The sequence below is a fragment of the Amblyomma americanum genome, chromosome 8 (assembly GCF_052857255.1).
Source record: "Amblyomma americanum isolate KBUSLIRL-KWMA chromosome 8, ASM5285725v1, whole genome shotgun sequence".
In the NCBI taxonomy this organism is placed as follows: Eukaryota; Metazoa; Arthropoda; class Arachnida; order Ixodida; family Ixodidae; genus Amblyomma; species Amblyomma americanum.
The window spans coordinates 27,775,668-27,801,077 of NC_135504.1; the positions used below are offsets into that span (position 1 = coordinate 27,775,668).

At 48.4% G+C, this 25,410-nt stretch overlaps 1 protein-coding gene and 1 pseudogene across 2 annotated transcripts in view; both read right to left on the bottom strand.

Moving 5' to 3' along the window:
- Positions 1-2,510: 2,510 nt before the first annotated feature.
- LOC144102243 (sodium-dependent acetylcholine transporter-like) lies at positions 2,511-16,993 on the bottom strand (annotated as a pseudogene). The gene is made up of 11 exons (XR_013308189.1): positions 16,919-16,993; positions 14,637-14,687; positions 11,600-11,732; positions 10,599-10,729; positions 9,678-9,856; positions 8,704-8,879; positions 7,903-8,029; positions 7,369-7,503; positions 6,149-6,252; positions 3,882-4,005; positions 2,511-2,626 (listed from the first exon to the last, which is right to left on the bottom strand). The product of XR_013308189.1 is annotated as a sodium-dependent acetylcholine transporter-like (transcript).
- A 3,700-nt stretch (positions 16,994-20,693) lies between these two features.
- The window catches only part of ClC-b (chloride channel protein 7), a 35,717-nt gene continuing 31,000 nt past the window's right edge, over positions 20,694-25,410 (bottom strand). The window contains exons 21-23 of the mRNA XM_077634270.1: positions 24,196-24,279; positions 23,513-23,593; positions 20,694-22,433 (exon numbers count right to left, since the gene is read on the bottom strand). Of these exons, the coding sequence (XP_077490396.1) occupies positions 22,335-22,433; positions 23,513-23,593; positions 24,196-24,279 (264 nt within the window). The 3' untranslated portion in view covers positions 20,694-22,334. The remainder of the gene's footprint in view (positions 22,434-23,512; positions 23,594-24,195; positions 24,280-25,410) is intronic.

A 25,410-nucleotide genomic window follows, 5' to 3' on the forward strand; every position in this document is an offset into this window, starting at 1 on the left:
TTCTTTGCTTTGCCAATACAGTCGGATCAAACCCAAAGGCAGTGAATAGGGAGTAATCGGAGTAATGCTACAAATTTACAAGAAAAGCGCCGGTGCCCAAACTTCTGAGGCAGTATGTCTGCTGCCATCTAGTGAGCTCGCAATAGCTAGTTCGTCATTTGCAATGGAGGCGGCAGTTTTGTGCTCAGTGTCAAGCATTGCCAAGCATGAAGGATCGAATGAAGTCCTTGCGCGGTGTTATTAGTACGTTCCGATTGATCATAAAAGCAGACGAGGCCAATAGATGAATTCTAGAAGATGGCTGAGTTAGGCTGGTCGCTTCAAAAGAGGTTCTTATGAAGAACGCTCAAGCGTATTCGCACTGTTCGTGCGTGTATGAAATTGTGCTGGTAGTACCGAGCTTCATAGCAAATTAATATTGTTCAAAAGTGACAGGACATAAATTAACGTAAACAAAAAACACTAAGTTTATAGTTTTTACATTCAATAGAAAACAGGGGCCTGAACCTCTTGCACTGCAGTCGGAGGAATACTCCATGACCAAGCAGATTTACCCAAAAGTATTTAGTAGTAGTATTTAATGCGTGTCTTGGCCTGCTCACACAAACACAAACGGCATGCAAGAAATTTATCTTTCATATGTGGCACACTGATTAAAGGGGAAGTAAGGACAAATCGTAGTTGGTCTGTGTAGTATAGATTATCGCGTTCCGATCACAAAAAGGCTATTTTCACTAAAACGGGAGCTTTATAAGCTACAAACGACCCAAAAATGAAACAACGGTATCGCTGCCAAGGACCGTTTCCGCATGAAAAACTGCAGTGGCGTCATGGAAAGCTTTTAGTGTAGTGCGAATGCACTGCTTAACAGGGTCAAAACCCGGCCAAGAATCTTGTGGCGTCCCTGACCTTGAGGGTGCAGAAATAAAATAAATGCTGTACAGCGACTGGGTTTAGAACCATGGGCGGAGCGAACCGATCAGCTTCGCTCGCCGCTATGCTATGCTATACGAGAGCACTATGCTAAATCTCCGCAGCCGGTCACGCTATATATACGTACGGGTACGCCGACAGCGACGCTCGCCAAGAACAGGAAGAGGCAGATGTAGAAGTGCGCCGCCTTCCTCCTCACCAGCATCGGCGGAAAAGACACGGACAGCACCTCGATGATGATGTCGGCACGATCAGCTGCGACACATCAGAGACATGCTCGGGCCAAGAGCCAACTAAAAAAAAAAAACTCACAGGACGGTTACGACTGTGTTATGCGAGATTCAGCGATAGCTGTATAGGCGCTTAGTCACGCGACCCCTGGTGTAGTGGGTCACGTGATGCACCCCTGCACTGGCAGGCGGCTGTTCCAAACAGACCCACCCGTAGGCTTATGCGACCCAGGTTGTCCGGCACAAACGGTGGATCTAGCACGGCCACGGTTACGCCGACGGCCGACGCGCAACCCAGGGACGAGCGCCTAACAGCTATCGCTGTAGTATGCCTGTATTAAAGATAATGTACACGGGACTTTGCACCCAACTTCGCAGTAACGGATGTCGTTAGATCAAAAGCTCGCAAGAACGAAATTCTCGACTCAGCGGGACATTCGAATGTTCCGCCTAAAGGTGGTCCTAAATCACTCTTTTCGGCTCCTTTGTAGTTACTCACATCGTCCACCATCCTATGCGGCAAGGATGATGTCTTCAGAATTTCATTGATAGCACTTTTATGCGTGTCTTGTCATTCGTAGGTGTGAACCACCAGGTCCGAATTGCTCAGAAATGCCTGTTTGTGGATGACTTGCTTTGATGCATTTTTGTAGGCACTGTTGGCTTTAAATCACTTCTCACAGGCGTCGAAGTTTTGACAGCTAGAATCATTAATCGTATTGCTAACGCAAAGTAGCACGGTGCAAAGGATAGGCTTAAATAATTACAGTCGGTTGCAGGGTCAGTCTCGTCGACGTACGTCGCATCCCTACACCCCTACACTCTAAACCCCAACTACGCATCCTGAGGCTGGTTTACTGCACCCGGCTACACCAACGCTGTCAGCGCTGCACCCCATAGCCCTGCGCCCAAAATTTTACCTCCTTCACCCACCCATGACTGCTTACTGCTCCCGGCTACTAAATCCCTATCAACGCCACACGCCCAAAGCCCCCAAACTAAATCTTCACACCCTGAGACTGCTAACTATAGCCGGCTACGCCAACAATGTGAACGCTGCACCCTCAAATCCCTAAACTTCACCCACGCTCCCCATGACAGCTCACTGCTCCAGGCTACTCCACGCAGTCAACCCCACACCCCCCACAGCTCTACACGCCACTATGCACCCAACGGCTGCTTACTGCGCACTACTACTCGAACGCTGTCGGCACCGTGCCCCCAGACTCCTACAACCCCTAATTTCAGCCTCTTTTTCCAAGCAATAACGTCAACAGTCAATCCAAACAAACTGATACGTTCTTTCAAAAGGCATAAACTCAAACGAACTTAGAGAACGTCGGTTACTCACGAACTTAGGCATCATCATAGAGACCACCCACAGGGAATGTATACGGCTCCAAACTCCGGGTAAGGTACCAGGCTCACTGCCTGTGGTGTGATGCTGACGACGAGGTTGTAATCTGCGATCAAGATGTTGAGGGACTTTTACTTAAATTCAAGTACGCCAATAGTGCGCACAATGTCGAAAAGGAAGAGATGCGAGCAGCCTTCAATCATTAAAATTTTCGCAGTGCCCATGCCATTGACATACCGGGTGTTTCTGGGGTCACTTTCAGAAATTATTTAAAATAGGAAGAAATTCTCTTTGGGAACACACACAAAGCAGCGGCGGACATCAGTTATTGAACAAATCCTACTAAATACCTATATTACCTAAGGACTTATTAGGATAATTATAGTTAACATAGTCTGCTGGTCAGTGTCATTGACGATTTCGTAGCTGCGCACAAGACGACGTCATATCAGTTTTTGAAACCAAGAAGCGACATCCGGTGTATTTTTGCTCCTAACCGAAACAGCGCAGGAAGCCCAGTGTAAATGTCTGCTGGTGACACGTTTCCGTGACTAGGGCGCCAAACTCCCTAATTTATTGTACCCCAGCATGCATGTTATTTTGCTACTTTTCGCTAAAGAAAAAAACGGAGCACATAGTGTCCCTGGTGGTCACTCGATCCTAGAGGAGAGACACTTTATTGACTGAACCGACCAGCGAGCGAATGTAGCCGGCGGAATGCGAATTGCAGTTCGCCTTCGCCCGTGACGAAAGGAATTCTCGTACGTTGCAGTGCTAAAGACGATCACGATGGTCACAAGCTCGGGCTGGCGGAGTGCCCGACCTCGGTATAGTTATTACACATGTCTTGTCTACTTCTTGTCCCTTACGCGAAGCGGATTCTCATAGTTGAGCTGTTCACGATAGAAAATACATTTGCAGTCTTGCCATTTGTGGAGCTCAAAGTTACGCGTAAATAATATTCGCGGGCTGCTACCGCTGCGTAGTGAGAGTGTTTCAGCGACCGCTGGTTTCGGTGGTGAATACTACGTAATACTGTTTATTCATCTTTATCTTTTATTTCTTTTCTTCTATAGGTGAACTATGAGTGCAAACATTAGACAATCCACGAAGAAGAGACAACACAAGGACTTCGTCCTTGTGTTGTCTCTTCTTCGTGGATTTTCTAGAGTCTTCGGTCATCATTTAGCATAAAAATATCATGCACCAACTAGCCCCAACTGAACTTTCATTGGCGATTCTCCTACAGGGTGCGCGTGACGTCATTGCCACATAACCGGGGAAACACGTTCTTAATAGATGATGTCGCTGTAAAATAAGCGATTACTCTTTCTCGCCACTGCGTCAGGACGCTGACTGACCTGCGTTCACGAGCATGTGCACGCTGATGCCGGTGCTGTCCGACAGGTGTCCCAGGAAAAGGAAGAGACGACAGTGCCGATGCCCTTGCTGGCAGTATCCGCCACGAGCACAAACATCACGTCCCTGTTTATTGCAAAAGGCAAAAAGAGGATACAGCGTGCATACGCTCACAAAAATTGCTTTAGACAGTCTATAGACTGTCTATAGACTACTGTCTATAGACTTATGTCTATAAAGTCCACATATTCTCTACAGACAAACCCTATAGAGAACGGTCTACAGGCAAAATAAATGCTATAGACAGTCTATGGACAATCTATAGATTTATGTTCATACACATTTAGTACACTACGAATCTACAAAAAGAAATATCTATAGGACGGTAATAGAGTCTATAAAAAGTCTATAGGCTATGTACAGACCATTTTTATAAGGGTATGCTCAAAGTGCTTCGGATGGACTCAGGCGTCCCTACGCTATTTCCGAAACAAGCATGACGAGATCAAAGGAAAAAAAAATCTGAGAGCCATTAATACGTCTGCACAAGTTCTATTTGTCAATTCGTTCGTACACAACAAAGGCTGTAATCTATAGGCTGTATAGACTACAAAGAGGGGTAAGGTGGGGAGCGGGTTCAGTTCGTTCAGCGTGGCTGCTGCTTGTTTTATGTCTGCCTTGGAAATTATTTGCTATCCACCATTAACACTCATCAACTCTTCCCGTCAGTGACTGTGTATGAGAGCTTGGTTGCAACTCACCATCATCATCACCAGCCTGACTGCACCCACTGCAGGGCAAAGGCCTCTCCCATGTCTCTCCAATTAACCCGGTCCTTTGCGAGCTGCGCCAACCCTATGCCCTGCAAACTTCCTAATCTCATCCGCCTACCTAACCTTCTGCCGCCCCCTGCTACGCTTGCCTTCTCTTCGAATCTTGGTTGCTGGCTTAGTTTCGTTTATGGGGGTTTCACGTCCCAAAGCGACTCAGGGCTATGAGGGACGCCGTAGTGAAGGGCTCCGGAAATTTCGACCACCTGGAGTTCTTTAACGTGCACTGACATCGCACAGTACACGGACCTCTAGAATTTCGCCTCCATCGAAATTCGACCACCGCGGCCGGGATCAAGCCCGCGTCTTTCGGGTCAGCAGCCGAGCGCCATAACCATTGAGCCACCGCGGCGGCTGAAATCTTGGTTGCAACTATTGCATGTTAACGGACTTACCTGCCACACTGTTGACAAAAGAAATATAGTTGGCGTCTAATGTGCAACCGATGTGAGTTGAGGGAGCCTTCAACACTCACATCAAGCGCCATCTATGTGGTCGAATATGCGTACAGTCATGACCGAAAGTTTACGAGATGCAGGTTCGCGGGAAAAAAAAATATTTCTGATCAGTCAGGCACAGCAAACAAATGCAAAGCATAGAGACATGAGGGGACATGCGTGCTCAACCCGCCAGATAAAAGAGCTGACTTTGTAGCATGGCAACGCAGGAATGATTTTCTTCCGCGAATTCGCACCCCGTAATCGTTTGTCAGTGACTGCCCACCAACCGAATACATCAGTCTTGCCAACGCGCGCCCTTGTATTCCACAGCCCGCAAGGGCTTCGGAGCCTAGAAAATGGGCCTTGTGGGAATAACATCGCAGAAGACAGAGAGAGAACAATTCAGAACGTTTAAGTCCATTTTCTAGGTGCTGAATCTGATACTGACCGCTGTAGAAGAGAGCGCGGCGCCGATTTCGTCGCGGAGTAAAACCGTTTTTTGTTGGCTTCGCCGCACAGCTTGCGGGCACGCGGGGAACACTTCTTTTCGGTGGCCAGACCGAAGGTTTTCACGAAGGCCGCCTTCTGGTGGACAGAAGTTGTTTTAATCTTTAATTTATCTTGCTTGATCCCCTGAAACCCGCAGACCTCTATACCGTCAAGCCCACCACGCCCATTGCCAACGGTTTTACCCATGCGAACACTCTGCGAACGAAAACTAAATTGCGCATACAGCCAAAGAAGCAAAGCTCACTCGCAGTGGCCCGTGGTGCAACGAGGGGGTTACACCGTTACAAATTCGCATACTCAGCTCGAAATGGCCAGTGCGCTTAACTAGAGGTTCGCTATCTCGGGTAGTAGGAAACTTGTACTTCCTAAGAACAAAGTATCAAATACATCGGCTTCTGTGAGAATTTTCCAGGGGAACGGCAGTTCCTTCACTATATCCATTATTTCGTTATAAGCAGTTCTGTTACAGCGAGGTTCGACTACACTCACTCTTGTATTCTGTTCTTGAAGCAGTTGAGCCGCTCAACGCCCAGGTAGATCGTACCAGTGACACCGACACTCTCCAGGGACACGTAGAGGGCGTGAGACCACATCTGCGAGATAACAGGCAGTTGCGGTAACGTGAAGTATTTGCCAAAAGTGACCAGGCTGCATGGTTTGCTTCTAACTTGTATAGCAGAGCTCTTACGGCTTCCCTGAAGATCAAAATGTCTTGGAAGGCGAGGACACGAGTTCTCCTTACATTAGAGATTTAGAGCGTGACGGTTGACGCAAGTGCTCCACTATACGACTGACAAGTGAACCATGCGGCCTGGTTACTTTAGGCAAATACGGCACGTTGGCTGTAACGAGCAAATACCTGGTTTTAAAATGCAACCAGGAGCTGTATTTGGTAACGCCTCATTTCGTTTTCATTTCGCATAGTTGTGTCATTAGTAGCTGCCTACGGTGACGTAGGTCGTGATAGTTGACGTCACGGAGGCCGGGGCCTGTACACGCCCATAAGCCTGCTCGTATAAACGAGCCCCACGCATATGCCGCTCTGCTGGTGGACCAGCGATGAATTATAAATAATAATAATAATTGGTTTTGGGGGGGAAAGGAAATGGCGCAGTATCTGTCTCATATATCTTTGGACACCTGAACCGCGCCGTAAGGGAAGGGATAAAGGAGGGAGTGAAAGAAGAAAGGAAGAATAGGTGCCGTAGTGGAGGGCTCCGGCATAATTTCGACCACCTGGGGATCTTTAACGTGCACTGACATCGCACAGCACACGGGCGCCTTAGCGTTTTTCCTCCATAAAAACGCAGCCGCCGAATTATAAAGCACGGCGACGCTTTTGAAACTCCTAACGAGTTTTACCCGAGCTACTTCCGTCCCCGGAAAGAAAACTTGCAGCGGTTGCGCACGAACTGACGAAGCACGATTCACGTGACACGGCCGGACTGGATGCGGCGGCGCCGCCTCAAAACCGGCCGTGCATGTGAGTGGTCGGTTGCTTCCCCATCTGCTGCTTTCGTCACCACTGAGGTCACGTCCAAATAAAATGAAAGGAAACGAAACGTTGCAATACACTGTACTAGTTCGCGTCGTTGCTATAAATACAGCCAGTGCTTCATAACAAACGAGCACGGAATATCCGCTGGCTACAAGAGCACGGAACAACCGGTGGGCGCACGACAGAGCCCGCGTGCACGTGAAGTCCTTACCTCCAGGTCGGTGATGTAGGTCCAGTTAGGTTGCAGAAGCACGTGCAAACCTTGCACGGCCCCAGCGAGTGTGGAGGCCCGAACCAGGAGCAACAGCGTCGACGTCATGTGCAGCGTGATCAAGACGTAGGACACCTGCAGGTTTAGTCTAGCCTTAGTCAGCGTGAGTCTCTGGGAAACGGCAAACTACGTGCAGTAGCCCCAAAGTGCCGAATAGCGTCGTGAGCCTACAATGTCACCTCGTCTGCCGGTCTGTTCGAAGACAGAACAGTGTTAAAGTCCTTGCGCTGCAATGGGCGCAGTCAGGCTGATGATGATGTTGGCTAAAACGATACCACTTTTCAAGTGGAGGTATCTTGTTCAAACTTGCCTGCAAATATATTGGTCTATTATGTAACATGCTCTCATTAACTTTGGAACTGCGTTCTTTTGAATGTACGGTAATAAATAAAGCGGAACACCCTTTATAACTGAGCCACGCAGCAACTCAATATTCGTTCTAAGGAAGGTTCGTGTGCAGCGGCAGCGGCTCACCGTCTTGATCCTCAGTATCCCCCGGTGAGCAGTGGCGAACACCACCGCCCAGATGGCGGCGACGACGTACAGCGGCTCCTCGCGGGACTCGCCGTGCGTGGACGCGTCCCATATCGGTTGTCGACGGCTGCACACAGACGCGTGGAGCCGGACAAATGAACAAGGAAAAAACACTTCGCCGTTCCTCGCTACAATGTCTAGTGCAGTCTGCAGGAGTTTCTTGTGCTGAGACACTTCAGATTCCAGTGCAGTCTTGCAGACCACGCTGAATGGCCAGATGTCACGCATGACGTCATATCAGCGCGCCACGCTTATTGGCCAGAGTTGGTGATGTCACGCTTGATTAGACACCGACTGGCCGACCGACTCAATAGATACTAGACACTTTTAGCACAGCGCGTATCGCTAACGCGTACAGCTAGCCGCCACTGTGCATGCGCAGATCTCCCTGCGGACGCTAGGTGGCGCCACGTTCCCATCAACACTATGCTAGCCTGTCGCGTCGGGACGAATCAGCGCACGCGAAGTGCGGGGCGCGGTAAGCGGTAGCGGTACCGCTTACCGCATGCATTTAGCATAGCGCGTAACGCTACCGCATACCGCGCCCCACCATTGCGCACGCGCTGATTGGCCCCGACGTGGCAGACGTACGCGCTGTTGACGGGAACGTGGCGCCATCTGACGCCCTAATGACGATCTGCGCATGAGTGGTGGCGGTACGCGCTACGTTAAATGTATCTACTGACTCGCTGATTACCGTGCGCACGCTGCCCGCATTTCCAAAGTGGGAGCTCCACTCACAAAGCGTACGGCGGCGCAATGTCCATCAGGCGTGGTATGCAGTCCTCCACTGCCACTTTGTACGTTTGTACAGACACCAGGAGCGCCTCATCGCCGCTGACAACAGGCACGCCCTCGGACAGGGAGGACGGGCGGAAGCTGTCGGCCAGCCGTCCCCTCGCCACCACGCAAGGGATCTAAGACACGGAGAGATGCAACAACCGAAGCAGTCAGTCACGCAGATAACTCGCAACGAAAAAAGAGGTGCCCACATGGGTGGCCTTAATCTGATCCAGCACTGTCAGAAGTTGCAACACCCCAGCCCACCTGGGTGACATTCTTATAGTCTGGACCGCGACGTGAACATGGGAGTAATTGGCAACGACACGATGCGTCGCCGATGCGGGGGTATTCACGTGACGTCATGTGACCAGCGATTCTGTCAGCCATCTCATTCCATTCCCAAAGCGACTCAGGCTATGAGGGACGCCGTAGGGGAGGGCTCCGATTAATTACGACCATCTGGGGTTCTTAAACGTACACTGGCATCACACAGTATACGGGCCTCTAGAATTTCGCCTCCATCGAAATTCTACCACCCCGGCCGGCATTGAACCAGCAGCCGAGCGCCATAACCACTGAGCCACCGCGGCGGCAGAGCTTACTCGTGGCGACATGTGGTACTGTAGAGGCATAGAGGTAAAAGGCAACACACACTAGGATTACTAAACACTCCGAGATATATAGAGGAGGAGAGACAAACTGTTTACAGCGGATCGCTGGCTCACTGGTTAGGCTTAGCACTTCGCACCACCCCCATCTGTCGTCGAAATTCGCTTTACTAAGAGGGCAAACGACAGGTGATTTTTTTGTCTCGTTTTGTTTAGCGACGTTCACTCTGCCAGTAATGGAAGACAAGGCAAACGATGGACAAAAAAAGAGGACTGCGCACCCGTATTGTGTTCACAAAGAGCGCACGCATGCGCACAACTCACGGAGCCTCGCCTCCTTATGGTGTAGCAGGTGAGGTTGCGCGCTATCCACCCGCCGGGGCAGTCGTGGTGCCAATCGAACGACCTGGTCCAGGAAAGGAGCAGCGACAGTGCATCGGACAGCTGCACTGTGTCGGCCACGGCGTGCACCACGGCGTACGCGGTCACCGAGTAGCCCACGCCTGCGCCCCGGATATGCACTCCGTTTTATGGGGAATAACTGCCGCGCTGCGAATCACTGGGGAACGCAATTACACAAGGGAAAAATGGTTACGGATAAAACACATTGTCTACCCGAGGCCTGGGAAACCTAAGGACACGCGCGAGGAGGAAAGAAATGACACAAAGAAAAACTACATTTATTTAAACAAGGACGGACGTAAGCCCAAGGAGAGGAAAGAGACGGTAAGAAGCAATCGACGAAAAGTAGCACTCACTCTGATCAGAAACATTGCCGGAAACATGACAACGCAGCTCCTGCTGTCACTTATGCCGCGGCTATGCGGGACAGAATTAAGCGAGAAGCTGGGAATTGTTACTGCAACGCCTGCACAGAGGACATTCTTAGGGAGAGAAGGCGTCGGCGTCCCCGCCATATGTCGTATTTTGCAACAGAAAACTTGTGCTCACTAGCTGGCAAAGCCAGTGTTTCCAGCGGCAGGTCGAATCTGCACCGGACACTTTCCAACGAGGGGTCATTGTTGTGTTTCTTCGACCAAAAACTTAACCCCAACGCTTCTATACGTTCTCTCGATGGCGATGCACTTCCTCACGTAGCTTTTGCTTCAAAGCCCTCCTTTATACTGAATCATTGCAGCCCTGTCAAGGAGGGACGTCAGTAGTGCGAGAACGCGGTTGTCTCCTTTTTGCGGACTCAGAATTCGAAGTGCCTCTCCGAGGATTCCTCCGGAGGCTCCTGCTCACCGATGAAGAGCGGAACTGTGCTGAAGATGCCCCTGTTGCCGTCGCCGGCGAACTGCGCCAGGTTGCTCTCCAGGCGCAGGATAGGGAACGCCACGACTCCAAGAACGTCAGGTACGCCACCAGGAACGGTGCTGCGTTCGAAGGAAAGGAATCACGCATTTGCCAGCGTCGATCGAACAGCGAGAAACGAACACCCTGCAACCGTAGAGCCCTCGACTCTATAGAGATCTTCTGGTATTGTGTCTTGCATAGATGACTGTTCCCTACAAAGCATCCATCGTTATTTCTCAGACGAATACCACGTTACGTCATGTCACGTAGTAAACGCTGATTGATTGAAGTAGAGTCTGGCGAATGTTCGCAGGGTGTGTTAACTATGACGTCTCAAAGTATATAGGACTTATTGACTGGTGGGAAACCCATGGTTACTGGCAGGTACGTATCCAAGGGGTGGCCCGAGGGGCCCCCCTCCCCGAAATCGCGGCCAATTCCCCCCCCCCCCCCCCCAAACAAGTAGTGTTCTTATTAGACATGAGTCCTGCCTTCCACCCCCCCCCCCCCCCAAACCCCGGGATACGCCCTATACAATTTCCTCGGGCCCGTCCCGAAAAAAAAAAATTTTGCCTACACGCTGGTCACACAGTCGGTCGGTATTATGACGTCATGAAATATCCTATCATCCCAAGCTCAACAGAGCCTTCTGATGCTGAGCTAATGTACCATCCTTGCCAAAGGTAACCGGGCAACGGTGGTTTGTTTCTTAGCCGAGTAATGAAGCACTTATGGCAACCCTTAAGCTCTGAATCTTTTTAAGTGGGCTGAACCCTTGTCCTCACGTTTTGACACCATTCGGTCTATAGGGGTGCGGTAAGGGCTCCGTTGTACGGTTGAGAAGCAAAAACCTGCTGCTCGGTTACTTTCGGTAACGGGGGTACGAGGTGAAAAGCAGCTGCTATATGCAAGAGCAGGTAAGTGGCATTTCGTTGAGAGGTGTCTCCTACCTCCCCCGTAGACGATGACCATCATGGGAAACTGGGACGCGTTGGAGCCCCCGGCCGTCATTGCGAACAGGGTGGCCAACTTGTGCGCCCGGCTCTCGTAGCAACGGCGGCCGTAGTTCCCCCTCGATGACGGCTAGGAGGTGAACGGTACACTTGGTGACGCATTTGTCAAGTCACTCTAGGTGCCGGTACTCACCTACGGAGCATAAATGTGGAGACTAACGAAAAGGGTTCAGGACAACGTAGAGAGCCATAGAAAGAAATGATGGGTGTAACGTTAAGAGACACCGGAAGCGGGCAGAGTGGGTGAGGGAACAAACACGGGTTAATGACATCCTAGTCGAAATCAAGAGGAAGAAATGGGCTTGGTCAGGGCATGTATTGCAAGGCAAGATAACCGCTGGTCCTTAAGGGTAATGGAGTGGATTCCAGGGGAAGGCAACCGGAGCAGGGGGTGGCAGAAGGTTAGGTGGCCGGATGAGATTAAGAAGTTTGCAGGCAAAGGGTGGATGCAGCTGGCAAAGGACAGGGTTAATTGGAGAGACATGGGAGAGGCATTTGCCCTGCAGTGGGTGTAGTCAAGCTGATGATGATGATGATGTACCTAGAGCGTAACGCTGCTGAGAGCAAGGGCGCGGGTTCGCTGCATGGCGGAGACTGTCAGAGGTGGGCACGCTCAGATATCGGTGTGCGAGAATAATTAGCCGTCTTTGATTACGCGGTGTACTATTTTTTACATGAACAATAAAGGCTCGTTGGCGCTGCATAGCGGCTCCGGCTACTCCTTTTCACTAAATCATAGCAACCACTTGGTCCGACGATATACATTTCAACATAACATAACACAAACAGTACACAACATATAAAACAAAGTACAAGCGTCAGGAGAAGTAACATGAATGAACGAACATAAACGCTGTGAACGTTAATATAACAGTACACAATACAATATGCATAAGAGATATGAATAAACAAGGGCAGAAGAACCAAAGATAATCTTATTTGCAGTATACACAGCAAAAGTAAATAACATTGCAATTGAAGCACTCACTCACAAAAACAAAGAACAAAAATAAGTTTGTAGCAAACACAGCAAAAGCAAATAACAAAGATATTGAAGCACTCACACGCAGAAAGGTAAGAGCTCTATAGCATTGACTCCAATTCTACTAAACTAGTATTTCCTAAGGACGCCGCTGTCCTAAAGGGACGATAACAATGCCGCAAATGCATCGCTTTTGAATTTCGCACGTCCGCCACGACCCTATAGGAGCTTTTGTCCTACATAGTCATTGTTCTGCGCTCTACAACAATTCAGTCAGAACTTGAAAACATCCAGCGGTCCGACACCTGTACGAGATTCTTGGGAAATTGCCACTTGCTGTTGCTTCCATGTCGATGGCATGGGCACCATTGCCTCATTGTCCGCGCATGCTGAATGTAGCTTCCTTGAAATGCATGCGCAGTTCCAGCAGGCTCTATTCGTCGAAGCAGGCAGCTAAATTTGAACCGAAAATCGCTCAATTGACACGTTTGTCACGGCCGCGCAGGAGTGAACGCCCACCTTCGGCGATTCTAAATAGTAAAATATGTGCCAATGAAAGCAGTAACGAGCTCTTAAAGAGTCAAAGGCATTGGTAACTCTCGAGGCTTTTGAACACGGAGATCATTTGACAAAAATAACTGCACCTGCTAAGAGCATTACATCTGCGAAACATGTCTTTATTATGCAGCCCGAATAATAATTGGTTTTTTTTGGGGGGGGGGGGGGGGGAAGGAAATGGCGCGAAATCTGTCTCATATATCGTTGGACACCTGAACCGCGCCGTAAGGGAAGGGATAAAGGAGGGAGTGAAAGAAGAAAGGAAGTAAGAGGTGCCGTAGTGGTGGGCTCCGGAATAATTTCGACCACCTGGGGATCTTTAACGTGCACTGACATCGCACAGCACACGGGCGCCTTACCGTTTTTCCTCCATAAAAACGCAGCCGCCGCGGTCGGGTTCGAACCCGGGAACTTCGGATCAGTAGTCGAGCGCCCTAACCACTGAGCCACCGCGGCGGGGTGCAGCTCGAACACCAATACGCTGTTTTACAGACGCATTGTATCAATGACGCTTCATTACCTTCCGCAACAAGACATCGCGGCAGAAAAATACTAGGACGTGGGGAGGGAAGTACCGTGGTACTCGTTCGTAGGTTGATGTCATGTGAAACATTTTGCAAAAAAAAAGGCAGCTTCTCAATAAGCGCTTAAACCCAGGCGCCGTGATGGTGCATGCCGTTAGCGAAATTCCCTCCACTAGACCCAAAATTCCCTTATTCGCGACTGTTTGACTGTTTTCCCTGCAACAGTTTGAAAATTCTGTCAGGTTAGGGAAAGTTTATGGAATTCCCTGTAACTCAAAAAAAAAATTTCCCGTTAATTTTACCCCTCAAATTCCCTGAAAAATGGAGCAGTCCCTGTATAAAGCATGACTTCCGGTGTGCCTGACAACTTCGGCTCTTTCTCCGGAAAAATTCCTAGCTACGCGTTGAATTCAAACCATTTATCAGCGGACACGCTATAGGCAGATGAAACCCAGGCGCCGAGATGGTCCATGCCGTTAGCGAAATTCCCTCAACTAGATTCAGAATCCTATTATGCAGGCCTGTTTTCCCTGCAGCAGCTTGAAAATTCCGTCAGGTTAGGGAAAGTTTGTTTCCGGAATTCCGTTACTCGATAAAAATTCCCTTCCCGTTAATTTTAACCCCCAAATTCCCTGAAGAGGGGGGATTCCCCGAATGGGGCATGACTGCCCGTGTGCCTAAACACTTCGGTTCGGCGAAAAAATTTCTAGCTATGCGTTGAATTCAAGCCATTTATCAGCGGAAACGATATATAGGCAGATGAAACCGCACCACCCTGATGCGGACGTAAGGCGAGCACGGTCGTCGCCGAAGTCTGCTGTGGGCGGCAGGCGGGCTTCAAGCTCGATTTTAGGAATCGGCACAAGATGGTGGTATACGCTGCGCAGGATATGCTGCTCTCAATGCTCACCTTATTGCTGCCGCCCTTGTTAGCCATAATGTGATGCAAGGTGAGGAACGCCTGCAAAGACATGCAGCGAAAGCAAGCCAGGCCTCGCAAGATCCTCTTCTTCTTCGTCCTCTTAAGGCATGGCACATACCCACACCGGGGGATTGGCCAATGTGTAGTGGCATAAACAAGGAAATTTCCATAGGAGATTATCTTCCTTCGTCATTGTCTTCAAAGGGCGAAGAACAAAACGTCCCGCACTCTTCATCGAATTTCCAGCCAACATACTGCGATCGAAATGTACTCATTTTACTAAGGAAAAGTAGCAAAAATTATAAGGGGCAGATGAACTTTGGGAGACTGTAATGCGCAGCTCAGACTGAGACTCAGCTTACAACCATCCGACTGGCCGAACACGCCGCCCCGGCCCACGGATTCCAGGCCGTCGTCTAAGCGGTTGGAATCAAGCCCATCCTATATCCGTCGGCAAATAAAGTTAATATACTACTACTAATACTGGGGCCACTTAAGGATCTTACGTGCGAGTTTCAAACTCTGTACCAATTTTATTTCGATTTTCTACCACTGTTATCATTATACTCCAATTCTATTCTATTCCATTGTAGTTGGTGCAGTTGTAGTAGTAGAAAACATTTATTCCAAAAAGGTAGGATAGAGAGGCGAAAGTACAGATTTTGGGTGGAGTCCTTATTTCAGGACCCCAATGTCCACCGCAGTTGCTCTTGCTTGGGATATCAGCTTTCGCTGCGTCGCCAAGTCAGAGCTGAACAGGGCAGACTCCCACTGTTCCTCGGAGTGATGTTTGTCTAGTTCGGGAGGCTTGGGACCGGAGCAGCCCCATGTTACATGATATGTTGTTGGAATTTCACCACACCAAGGGCAGATGCTGTCATATTTGTCGGGGAAGATGATGGGGTACTTGTGTATTGGATTAGAAAACATTTAATTCGCCAGAAAAGGCAGAATGCAGACGATCCGTGCTAGGTGGCTATCAGTCCACGGCTGACAGCGACCTGGGTAGCCCATTCAATGACCCGGGTTTGAACTCCCAAGTCTGAGCTGACCAACACGGCCTTCCACTGCTCGAGAGTAGGAACCTGTATTAGAGATTTCGGGGGCGGCTCCTCTTTACAATTCCACAATAGGTGATCATAAGTGGCTATAAATCACCACATAATGTACATGCAGGGTCGTATTCACCGGGGTAGAATTTTGACAACAGGTAAGGCGTCATGAAGGATCGCGTCTGGAGTCGCCTCCAAGTGGTCTCCTGCTCCTTATTAAAGGCTTTGTCTGGGGGAGGGAATATCCTCCTTGTGTAAATACTATTGCAAGTTAACATTTCGTATCTTCCCGCCTTTGATGATGTCACAACATATCGACCAATCGCGGGTTTTCATGCCAATGGGCCATATAATGCTTTCGCAGTAATTACCTTCCATACCTCGATTCGAAGACAATTGGGCCTAAATGACTTTACCGTTCTATGCGTTTTTCCTCGCCGTCATTGGATCAAGTGGCGCTGCGGCCACAGATGACGTAAAGTCAGTGGCGGTTACTTTAAGATGGCGGTGGCGTGAAGTCGCTTGGAGTCGGCTTGGGCAGCGCAGGGATTTTTTTTTCTTTTTGCGTTTGAAATATAAATGGTAGGCTGTGTTATGGAAAGGCCCCTACTTGAAGGCATCAGAATTCCCTCGTTGTTCTGCTAGCACACCCGTTACGGTGGCTCGATACTGTAGCACTCGGCTGCCAAACACGAAGTCGGGCTATATAGAACGACGGTCATTCTTCGAGATGCCGTTTGACTACAGGACCGCAAGAGCAGGTCGAAAATGACATGAAAATAAAAATGAGATAATGAAGGTCAATTTTCGCTCCTCGTGCAAACAGTGCAGGTTCCATTAGTTTTCCTTTTCACAACTTCCGATCACACTGCAGCCTCTCCAGCTTAACTACAAGTTCTTGGATGTCCTAAAAATTACCAGCTTCACGCGCGCCAATGAGTTGACTAGTGCACATTGCGGTAAGCCCGCGTTTCGCCCACAGCCTCATTTCTCGCATACGATAGCAAGTAAATACAAAGTCGAACAGCTTCGAATGTGCTTGCTTTCTGAAGCATATGTAGAACTGCACAAGGTAGATTAACAGATCACTGTTCCGCATGCTTCCGATGTTGCCATGCCCAGTGACTGCGAAGCCAGCGCGAGGCCCATTTATAGCTTGATTGCACTGTGGCGCCCGCTGGAGTCCCGGTGCGCAGTACTCTGCGCATGTTGGTGTACAATGATGATGCAGGCACTGCCAAGGGTCGGACGCTGGCAGACGAATGTCTTGATCCACATGTCCAAGCAATGCATGGCGGTCATACGCAGATGCACTGACCACGACGACGCGGCACGTAAATGAAATTACATTTCCGAATTTCATGCCATAGACGGTGGCTCAGTGGTTAGGGCGCTCGGCTACTGATCCGGAGTTCCCGGGTTCGAACCCGACCGCGGCGGCTGAGTTTCGATGGAGGCGAAATGCAAAAAGCACCCGTGAGCTGTGCGATGTCAGTGCACGTTAATGATCCCCAGCCGGTCGAAATTATTGCGGAGCCCTCCACTACGGCACCTACTTTCTTCTCAGTCCCTCCTTTATCCCTTCCCTTACGGCGCGGTTCAGGTGTCAGCCGAGATGCGAGATATACTGCGCCATTTCCTTTCCCCAACCCGCCGCGGTGGCTGTGGTTAGTGCGCTCGGCTACTGATCCGGAGTTCCCGGGTTCGAACCCGACCGCGGCGGCTGCGTTTTTATGGAGGCAAAACGCTAAGGCGCCCGTGTGCTGTGCGATGTCAGTGCACGTTAAAGATCCCCAGGTGGTCGAAATTATTCCGGAGCCCTCCACTACGGCACCTTCTTTCACTCCCTTTTATCCCTTTCCTTACGGCGCGGTTCAGGTGTCCAACGAAATATGAGACAGATACTGCGCCATTTCTTTCCCCAAAAACCAATTTTTTCCCATAGACAGCGGACGCCAGCTATTGTGCTAAACGGACATGTGCTTTCGCATTAATAAGCCTCGAAACCGGCGGTGTGTTCTCCCATTAGCACTCTGCGACGGCTCACGTTTGAGGAAAGGCTTAACAGGTACTAAGTAGGGGGACGAAAAAGTCTTAAGACAGGATTTTGTCACGGACTCGCGGTAGTGCTGTCTTCGAAGGGAGCCGCCATTTTCTTCCGTTCACGTGAACGATCTCGGCGCGGCCCTGCACCTCCTCCATCGCAACCTCGTCGTGTAGGACTCGGCAAAGCGAGTCTTGAGCGGCGGAACACGTCCGAAGACACGGGCAGGCGATCACAATGTCGCCGGCATACACCGGTCAACGAAGAATGTCAGCCCCCGCATTTAAAGCGATTTCCTTCCAGTCTGAAATCCGCTTTATTGTGTATACTGGTTGCTTACTCCTCTCGAATAAACAGGGTTCCAGCGTACAAATTAAACGATTGTAAAGCTGCCAGACGTGCCAATGAGCTGAGATGTTAAGTGATTTGCGATACCCAGAAGTTAAAGTCGCCGACATACCTGGGCTCGGTAACGCATTTGGAGACGTCTAAAAAAATTCCAAATAACCAAGCACGTCTGCAAAATCGCAGGTCCGAATTTTGGTTTGGTTTGGTTTATGGGGGTTTAACGTCCCAAAGCAACTCAGGCTATGAGGGACGCAGTAGTGGAGGGCTCCGGAAATTTCGACCACCTGGGGTTCTTTGACGTGCACCGGTATCGCACAGTACATGGGCCTCTATAACTTCGAATTTTCAGCCGGTGGTTGTATATACGTGAGCTATAGCTGCTGAGAGTTAAGGCAACAGAATGTCATGCAGAGCGGCCTGCAAAGGCGCCGCATAGTGAGCATGTGATGCTCAGGCAGAAAACAAAATGCCTGGGGGCTGCGAAAGAAGCACGAAAGCGAAAGTAATGCATAGCAATGGCGGGATGCAGGTGGAATCTGACATGCTCTGAACGATGACCAGAACTGGAACGAGGTGTATCAGCCTAGCTTTCGCAAGTTTTTGCAGCGTAATCATTAGGCGAAAATGCCAACGTGAGCCTCTCTGCGCCGAGAGAAGCCTGCAGCAAGAGCGCGACAACTGCAATCCGAGGGAATGCATTTGGGCTCCCTATCCCCGACGAGGCGAGAAGAAAAATCTGCTTTAGCTGAGGTAGAGAGGCGGACACACAATAGTCAGATGAAGGTCAAGAAAAAAGCAGCTGTTTCCTGTCAAAGGACCCCCTTCCAGCCAATGGCGTCGGTTGATGCTCATGAACCTGCTAGCCTGACAGTGTACGGAGAGGCAGCCGAAAGTCCCTTCCCTGCGTTGTCGGGGACAGTCCTCTCTATGCATTGTCACGCCACTCCCTGCATCGTTATGCTACCTACGCTGAAGGGTCATGAGAAACGGCCGACACCACTGCCTGGTCCTTCGACCAGGAAAAGCCGCTTTTTTCTTGACTTGTATCCGAGTACTACTGTGACTCGAGAGGCATAGAGCGCCTCAATTAAAGTACACTGTACCCCAATGCAGCTGTATTGAGGCATCTTAGAGAGGCAGTCGAAACAGCGCCCGCAAGCAAGTGGCGAGTGTGGAGACATGGCAAATGGCACCAAAAGCAAGCGCGCGTCATCAGCTGATCCAACGCAGCGTGCCAAGGAGAAACGTGTATAATGCAGCATGTACGTACAAATAAAACATTAACGAAACATAAAAGTTATAGACAAACTAAATTGAACGGGATGAGGCGGAAGAATCATCCTAAAGGCACATCCTGCTTAGCCAGTTCATTGAATCAATCTGAACGTCTGTCAATTTTTTCCCTGCAAGCACATTCGGCCTGTGTTAGTTTCGGATAACAATCACAGCACTGCGGGGGCAAGATGCACGACAGCCGCACAGCGTATACTTTTCAAAACACAGGTCAACTAGAGCAAATGGGAGTGGATTCTGTCCGTCACCTTTTGTAGCGACAGCTACATTACGGTAGCATTTCGAGCCTTCAGCGTGGTGCGGAGCAGCTGCCGGCGGCGTGGCGCTGTGGCTGATCACGTGGTTGGTCACGTGCCAAGCTTCACTCTGCCAGCCGTAGCTATCGCGTCACTCCAGGTTTAACCAGAGCTAAACCATCGCCAGTTTTTTCATCTCCTATAGGCGTAAATAAGCTAACAAGTCATGCCTCTGCATAAGGCACTGACTGCGACACCCAAAACTCCTGCCAGTGCAATTATAGCAACACCAAAAAAAGCACATTGCAGCAATAAAACGAGAGCATTTGTTATACACACAGGATCTCAAAAATCGATCCGGCTTTTCACATTTCACACTTCTCTAAAGAAATGTTGCAGTGCTTGCCTTTTGCGGCTTTCGACAATGCTGTTCACTTAGTTCTCCGAAATTTTTTTTTTAAGCTCGCTGGTCTCCGAGACTTCCCATGCTAATCAATCACGGTAAGCCTTGCCGCAAAAGTCCAGCCGACGCACGTCTGGATTCTAATGTATTTTGCCACTTTCAGCTATAGTTTTGCATAGTTTTCTGCACCTCTGATTAGAGAACCAATTAGCTGAGTCACACTACGATGGCGAGAATATTGACCTTCAAACAAACATATCCATCAAGGGCACCATCTCCTGCGAATGCATTTTTCCCTCTCCACACAATACCTTATGCGAAGAGGACAGATTTCCTCCAAATTTCCTTTGAATCTCTGTGGATCCCTTTCCATTCATTGCACAACAGAGATGAATACAGCATAAGGCTCTCTCTCCTGCCTTTCAGGCATATATTACCCTTGGTCAGCGAGCACCTGTCAAAAAAACAGTGCATGCACTTGACCCAATCTCCAACGACAACTTGAGTAGATAGGATCTTGCTTGGTACAATCACAAAATAGCATTAAAGAAAGAATTTGTCCCAATAACATGAAAAACATTTTGCCCTACACAGTCATCAACTTTACAGTCATTGACATCTAAAAGAATGAATTTGTGAAAGAAATAAGTGTAAATTCACAATCCTGCATTTCATGGAGGCTGACCTTCATTTCAGGGAGGAACCCAAATTTCATTGCCCACATATGAAACACAAGGAAGTATAATCCAGCAAAGTCTGTTCACTGAGCAGCAGCAAGTTTGAATCACACGGAGTAAATAGACAAAAAGTTTTTATACAAAGAAAACAAAACAGAGGACACAAAATTTACAAAAATCATGATGCAGAACAGTGGACGCATTATATAAATGAACGGGAGGCCAGAATCAAAACACAAACATCGCTGCATGCTAGCAGAAACGGCAAGCAGCAATTAAGGTTTTCTGACAAAGTCTGGAAAGACAGGAAGCTATGGTCAATTTTCACACGTTCAACAAAAGGATGACAGAAAAAAAGGCTCTCGCTTTTTTGAAAGCAAGGTGGCCTTAGTCGCTTGCAATAGAAAAGTGCATTATGTACGAGTAGTAGCTGTCAGCTGGAGTGCATTTGCACAGCATGTCAAAATTTTATGCAAGAAGATGACTGAATAGCAAATGTTTGAAGATATGTGAAACTGTTCCTAACATGTTCAATGTGAGATCTGTACCAATAGTACAACCCACAGCCTAATTTCGTCGACCGAATGATTTTACGTACTTAGTAATCCTTGGATGTTAAACATGCTTCACATGACAAATTACACGAAAAACATAACAGACCATAACCATTAAGTCAGGAAAGCCACAGCTACAACCTTCGCATCACTCCAGTACAGTTGATCACCAACTACAGTTCAAATTACAAAACTGAAAATATGGAATCTACTATATATACTGTACTATATGAAACAAGAGTCAATAATAAAATACATTTTAATCTTACGTTTCAGGAACTGAGGCATACAATGTCAAGTGCACCTACATGTCGATTAGAAGGCAAGAGACTAGAATGCTGTTCATATCACAGCAGAGATTTTCCCTCTATTTGCCTGTCAGTACTTTCATGCTACATTAATTTCCTGAATGATGATATAAGCCAACAGTGACAACACAGATTAAATGCTTCGATATAGAACAAAATAAATCATAAATTTTGGGTGACCTGTAGTATGCATCTGACGTTAGCCGCATAACTTGACAACATGTATATACACAACATCTTCACATCTCCCCACACATTGCAACCTGAGAGTATAGCCTTCTTCACACAGTGTGTAGAACAATAACTAGCAGAGAATCTATCGCACCGAGTCTGAAGCCTGTATGCAGCCTTGTAAACACAGACAGCACAAGAACTTCATCTCGTCCTAAGACTTCCACAAGTGGCACAGAAGCAATGAGTAGTGTGCAGTTATATTTACATGCACCCTTCATGTGACAGTATACAGGCATACAGTACCTACAAAAATGCCAAAAAAGCACCATGCGAGATTGTTATCAAAAATAAATCGTGTGTATCCTCCACAGGTCAAGTCCTTAATCTCATTAAAAGCTTCATCCCGTACGTCAAATGGCTGAGGCATGATGAATGTGCAGCAACTGATTAGGCAGCACTGTATGCACTATGAAGTGCATTCCTTCTGCAAGTTGTGTCAAGTGAGCCATGTAACCAGGTCCTTGCAGGAGGTTGGCTTGTCGAGCCCGAGAGCCAGATCACGAGCCAGGAAGTTCGCCCAGCAGCAGCAATGAAAGTTCACCCATGAGACACATGCAATTCTTCCATGCCAAGCCGGCCGTAGTGGCTGGTCATGCGGTACCGGGCCAGGTCCTTACGGGTGACTATGCCGACAACCTGAAAGTGAAAGTGACGACTCACGACACTTTGACACATAATACATGACACATAACGCACAGGCATTGAAAACGCCAGATAAAATTTGTGAACTTACAGGATTTCATCGCTACAAGGTCCTTTAATTGTAGAATTAAAGGGAACATTTATTAAAGAAAAGGTGACTGCAGCATAATTAAATATAGGTAATTTTGATAATTTCCAAATGCTGAAGGTCGATAAAACTGCACGCTAATACTCAAGTGCATACAGTAAATCTGGAGCAAAATCCAAACTTCTCCATCCTCTGGCAATGCAGCCTTATTGCAGCATTATGACCATAAATTTGAAAACCTGAAGTGGGGGTCGACTTACAATCAAACCGAAAGCATGGTGCCATAAATAGAAGCGAGATATCAGGGATGCTATAGCGTGGTTGCAATTTTGCTGCACAGCTCCGTCACATAGCTCTTGGTGCTGGCCTTGAGCAGCTGCTATGGTCAACGTGCAGAACCGGCACCCCCTCCCCGCACGCAGCAGCCAATGGCTGCTGTCGATAAGAAGAAAACCAGCACCACCCCTCCCCAACCTCCCGTATGTGGCTGCAGATTGCGCCTGCTAATAAGCGGTGGTAGTCAAATAAGGCTATCGGGTTCTACTCTTAAAAAGGAAGTTTTAAGAATCAAAGTTTTTCTTTCTTTTATAGTAGCTAATAAACTGCTCTGACTTACCCACCTCAAATGTATATGCCATCATTGTAGTCTTTGATCAGAAGAAGCTTTGGTACTGCTATTTTGAGGGCAATTTTTTTTAATTTTGCAGCGCACGAACTCATCGGAAGTTAATGTCATATCGCCTATGGGTGTGGCCAGGAAAGTGTTAATCACCACACGCGCAACCCGCAACAAATGGCCCTGCTCACCCCTGTAGCACAGCTGAAGCTCAACCAGGTTTCACAAGTCCCATTCAGCATGACAAGTCTGCACACAGCAGCTATCGCCACTGAAACTGCATCTACTAGTGGCGGCAGGGTCAAATATAAAATTCACCCAACACAGTCTCTCGTGCACAAGAAACGGGCATGTGAGGGGGCCACTCACCATGTTGCTTCCATTCACCACCACTAGGTGCCGGAGGCCCAGTGCTCGAAACAGCTTGAAGATCCTTGGTAGTGATGCATTCTGCATGCCGCATTTAAGAAAGAAGCTATTCATTCTAGCCTAATAAATGCAACTGAGTCTCACTACACCTTCATGCAACCTCGTACCTTCATCCTGGAATTTTCTCTGCTCCCCTTTCCCTCTTTCCTTTTTCCCACTGCAGGGTAGCCAACACCCTTCTGGTTAACATCCCCGTCTTCCCTCTTCCCCCCTCCCCTCCCCCCTGTCTCTCTCTCTCTCTCTACTATCGTAGCAGAATAAGCAAAGCAGTGTCAAGGTAATTCAAAGTTCATGAGGCACCAATTCCACCAGTGGAAATGATGACCTTCTTGCGAGAACAAAACAAGAGCGCAATCGTTCCGGAACACGATGGACCGCAAGATAACGAACTGTGCGCTTTCATCACTGCCGAACATGGGTGACATTTGTGAGGCCTTGAGAGATAAGAATGCTAAGTGAATAAAAGTGACGATTCAATGGCAATGAATGCTACCAGCTACTTGCAACAAAAGAAAACATTCAAAATCTAATGAGTCTCAGCTCAATTTCAGTTTTACAGGACACACATAAAGCATTACCTGATTTGAAAAAAATAATATCCATAAACTACTGGTAGCACTCACATGTGAAACCGTGTACGCTGCAGAGTTCATGACGGGGCGGAGGTCCATGCTGTACTCCCGCTCATGTACCGAGACGTGCACCTGCTGTTTGATGACAGAGCAAATTGCGCACATCACAATGTTTTGTCAAGGCTGTGTGTGCAACTAGCAAGGCCATGATCGAGAGTGGCTCATCTTCACAGTACGCACAAATCAGGGGCGGGATGATAGAAACATTGATCAGCACCAGCTTGAATATGTGTTTTGCAGTTATCATCATCAGCCAAAGCATTTCTAATTTAGCATGGAGGCCTCTCCCGAAGATACACTATTTGTGTCTTGCATCCATTTTGATCACCCTATCCAAGCTAACTTTATGGTCTCATCTCTCCAATTCACTTTTAGCTACTATCTACATAATGGTTATTACAACAGACCATCGGTTAATGGTCTACTTTATAATTAATGCACTGATTCAGACTACTTGTTGTCTTTTAGGAGAACCTCACCAGGTGGCACAGGTAAACGTGAAACAGCAATCAAAATCACTAAGAATGTAGGCTCCAGTTGTCCTTTACAGCCTTACCACTGCGCATTTAGGGCCTTCATTCAAGATTTGATCCTTTAGGGGACTGATCACTGGAACTAAGAGCACCCACTGATTGCCTGAAGCAGCAGCAGCAGTTGGGGTGTTCAGGTGTGCAGTGAGGCAGTCATGCCATCAACACCTGTGGGTGCAGAAAGTCTGCAACATACTGCAATTGTAAAAACGGCTCCTTCCAATTAAGAGCACAACACATTCAAGACCATAGGTATGGGCCCTAATAAAGCAGTTATCACCATCATCCTCATAAAATACATTTCAGCCCATTACCAAAAGGAACCAGTCTAATGTTCGCTCCTTTTGAGCCCACCTGCAACACAACTGCAATGACTGAAGTCACCATGGCACCACATGCACATGTGAATGTTTCAGAACAGACATGCCTCCGAGAGCATCGTGCTTCGGTAGTGGCAAGAACACTAATATCTTGATTGCTGCTCCAATCAGCTTTGGAAAACTGAGCACCCCAAAAGCCTCCACTGCTTCAGCCAATCGGTGAGCGCTCCCCTCGAGGGACTGAATATCGGCCCAAGTTCACGTCAAGCTCCCACATCAAGAAAGTAGTCTGCGAGCCTGTTGTCATGGCATCTCCTGTCACTCACCATGCCACAATATTTAAATAAGCAAATATC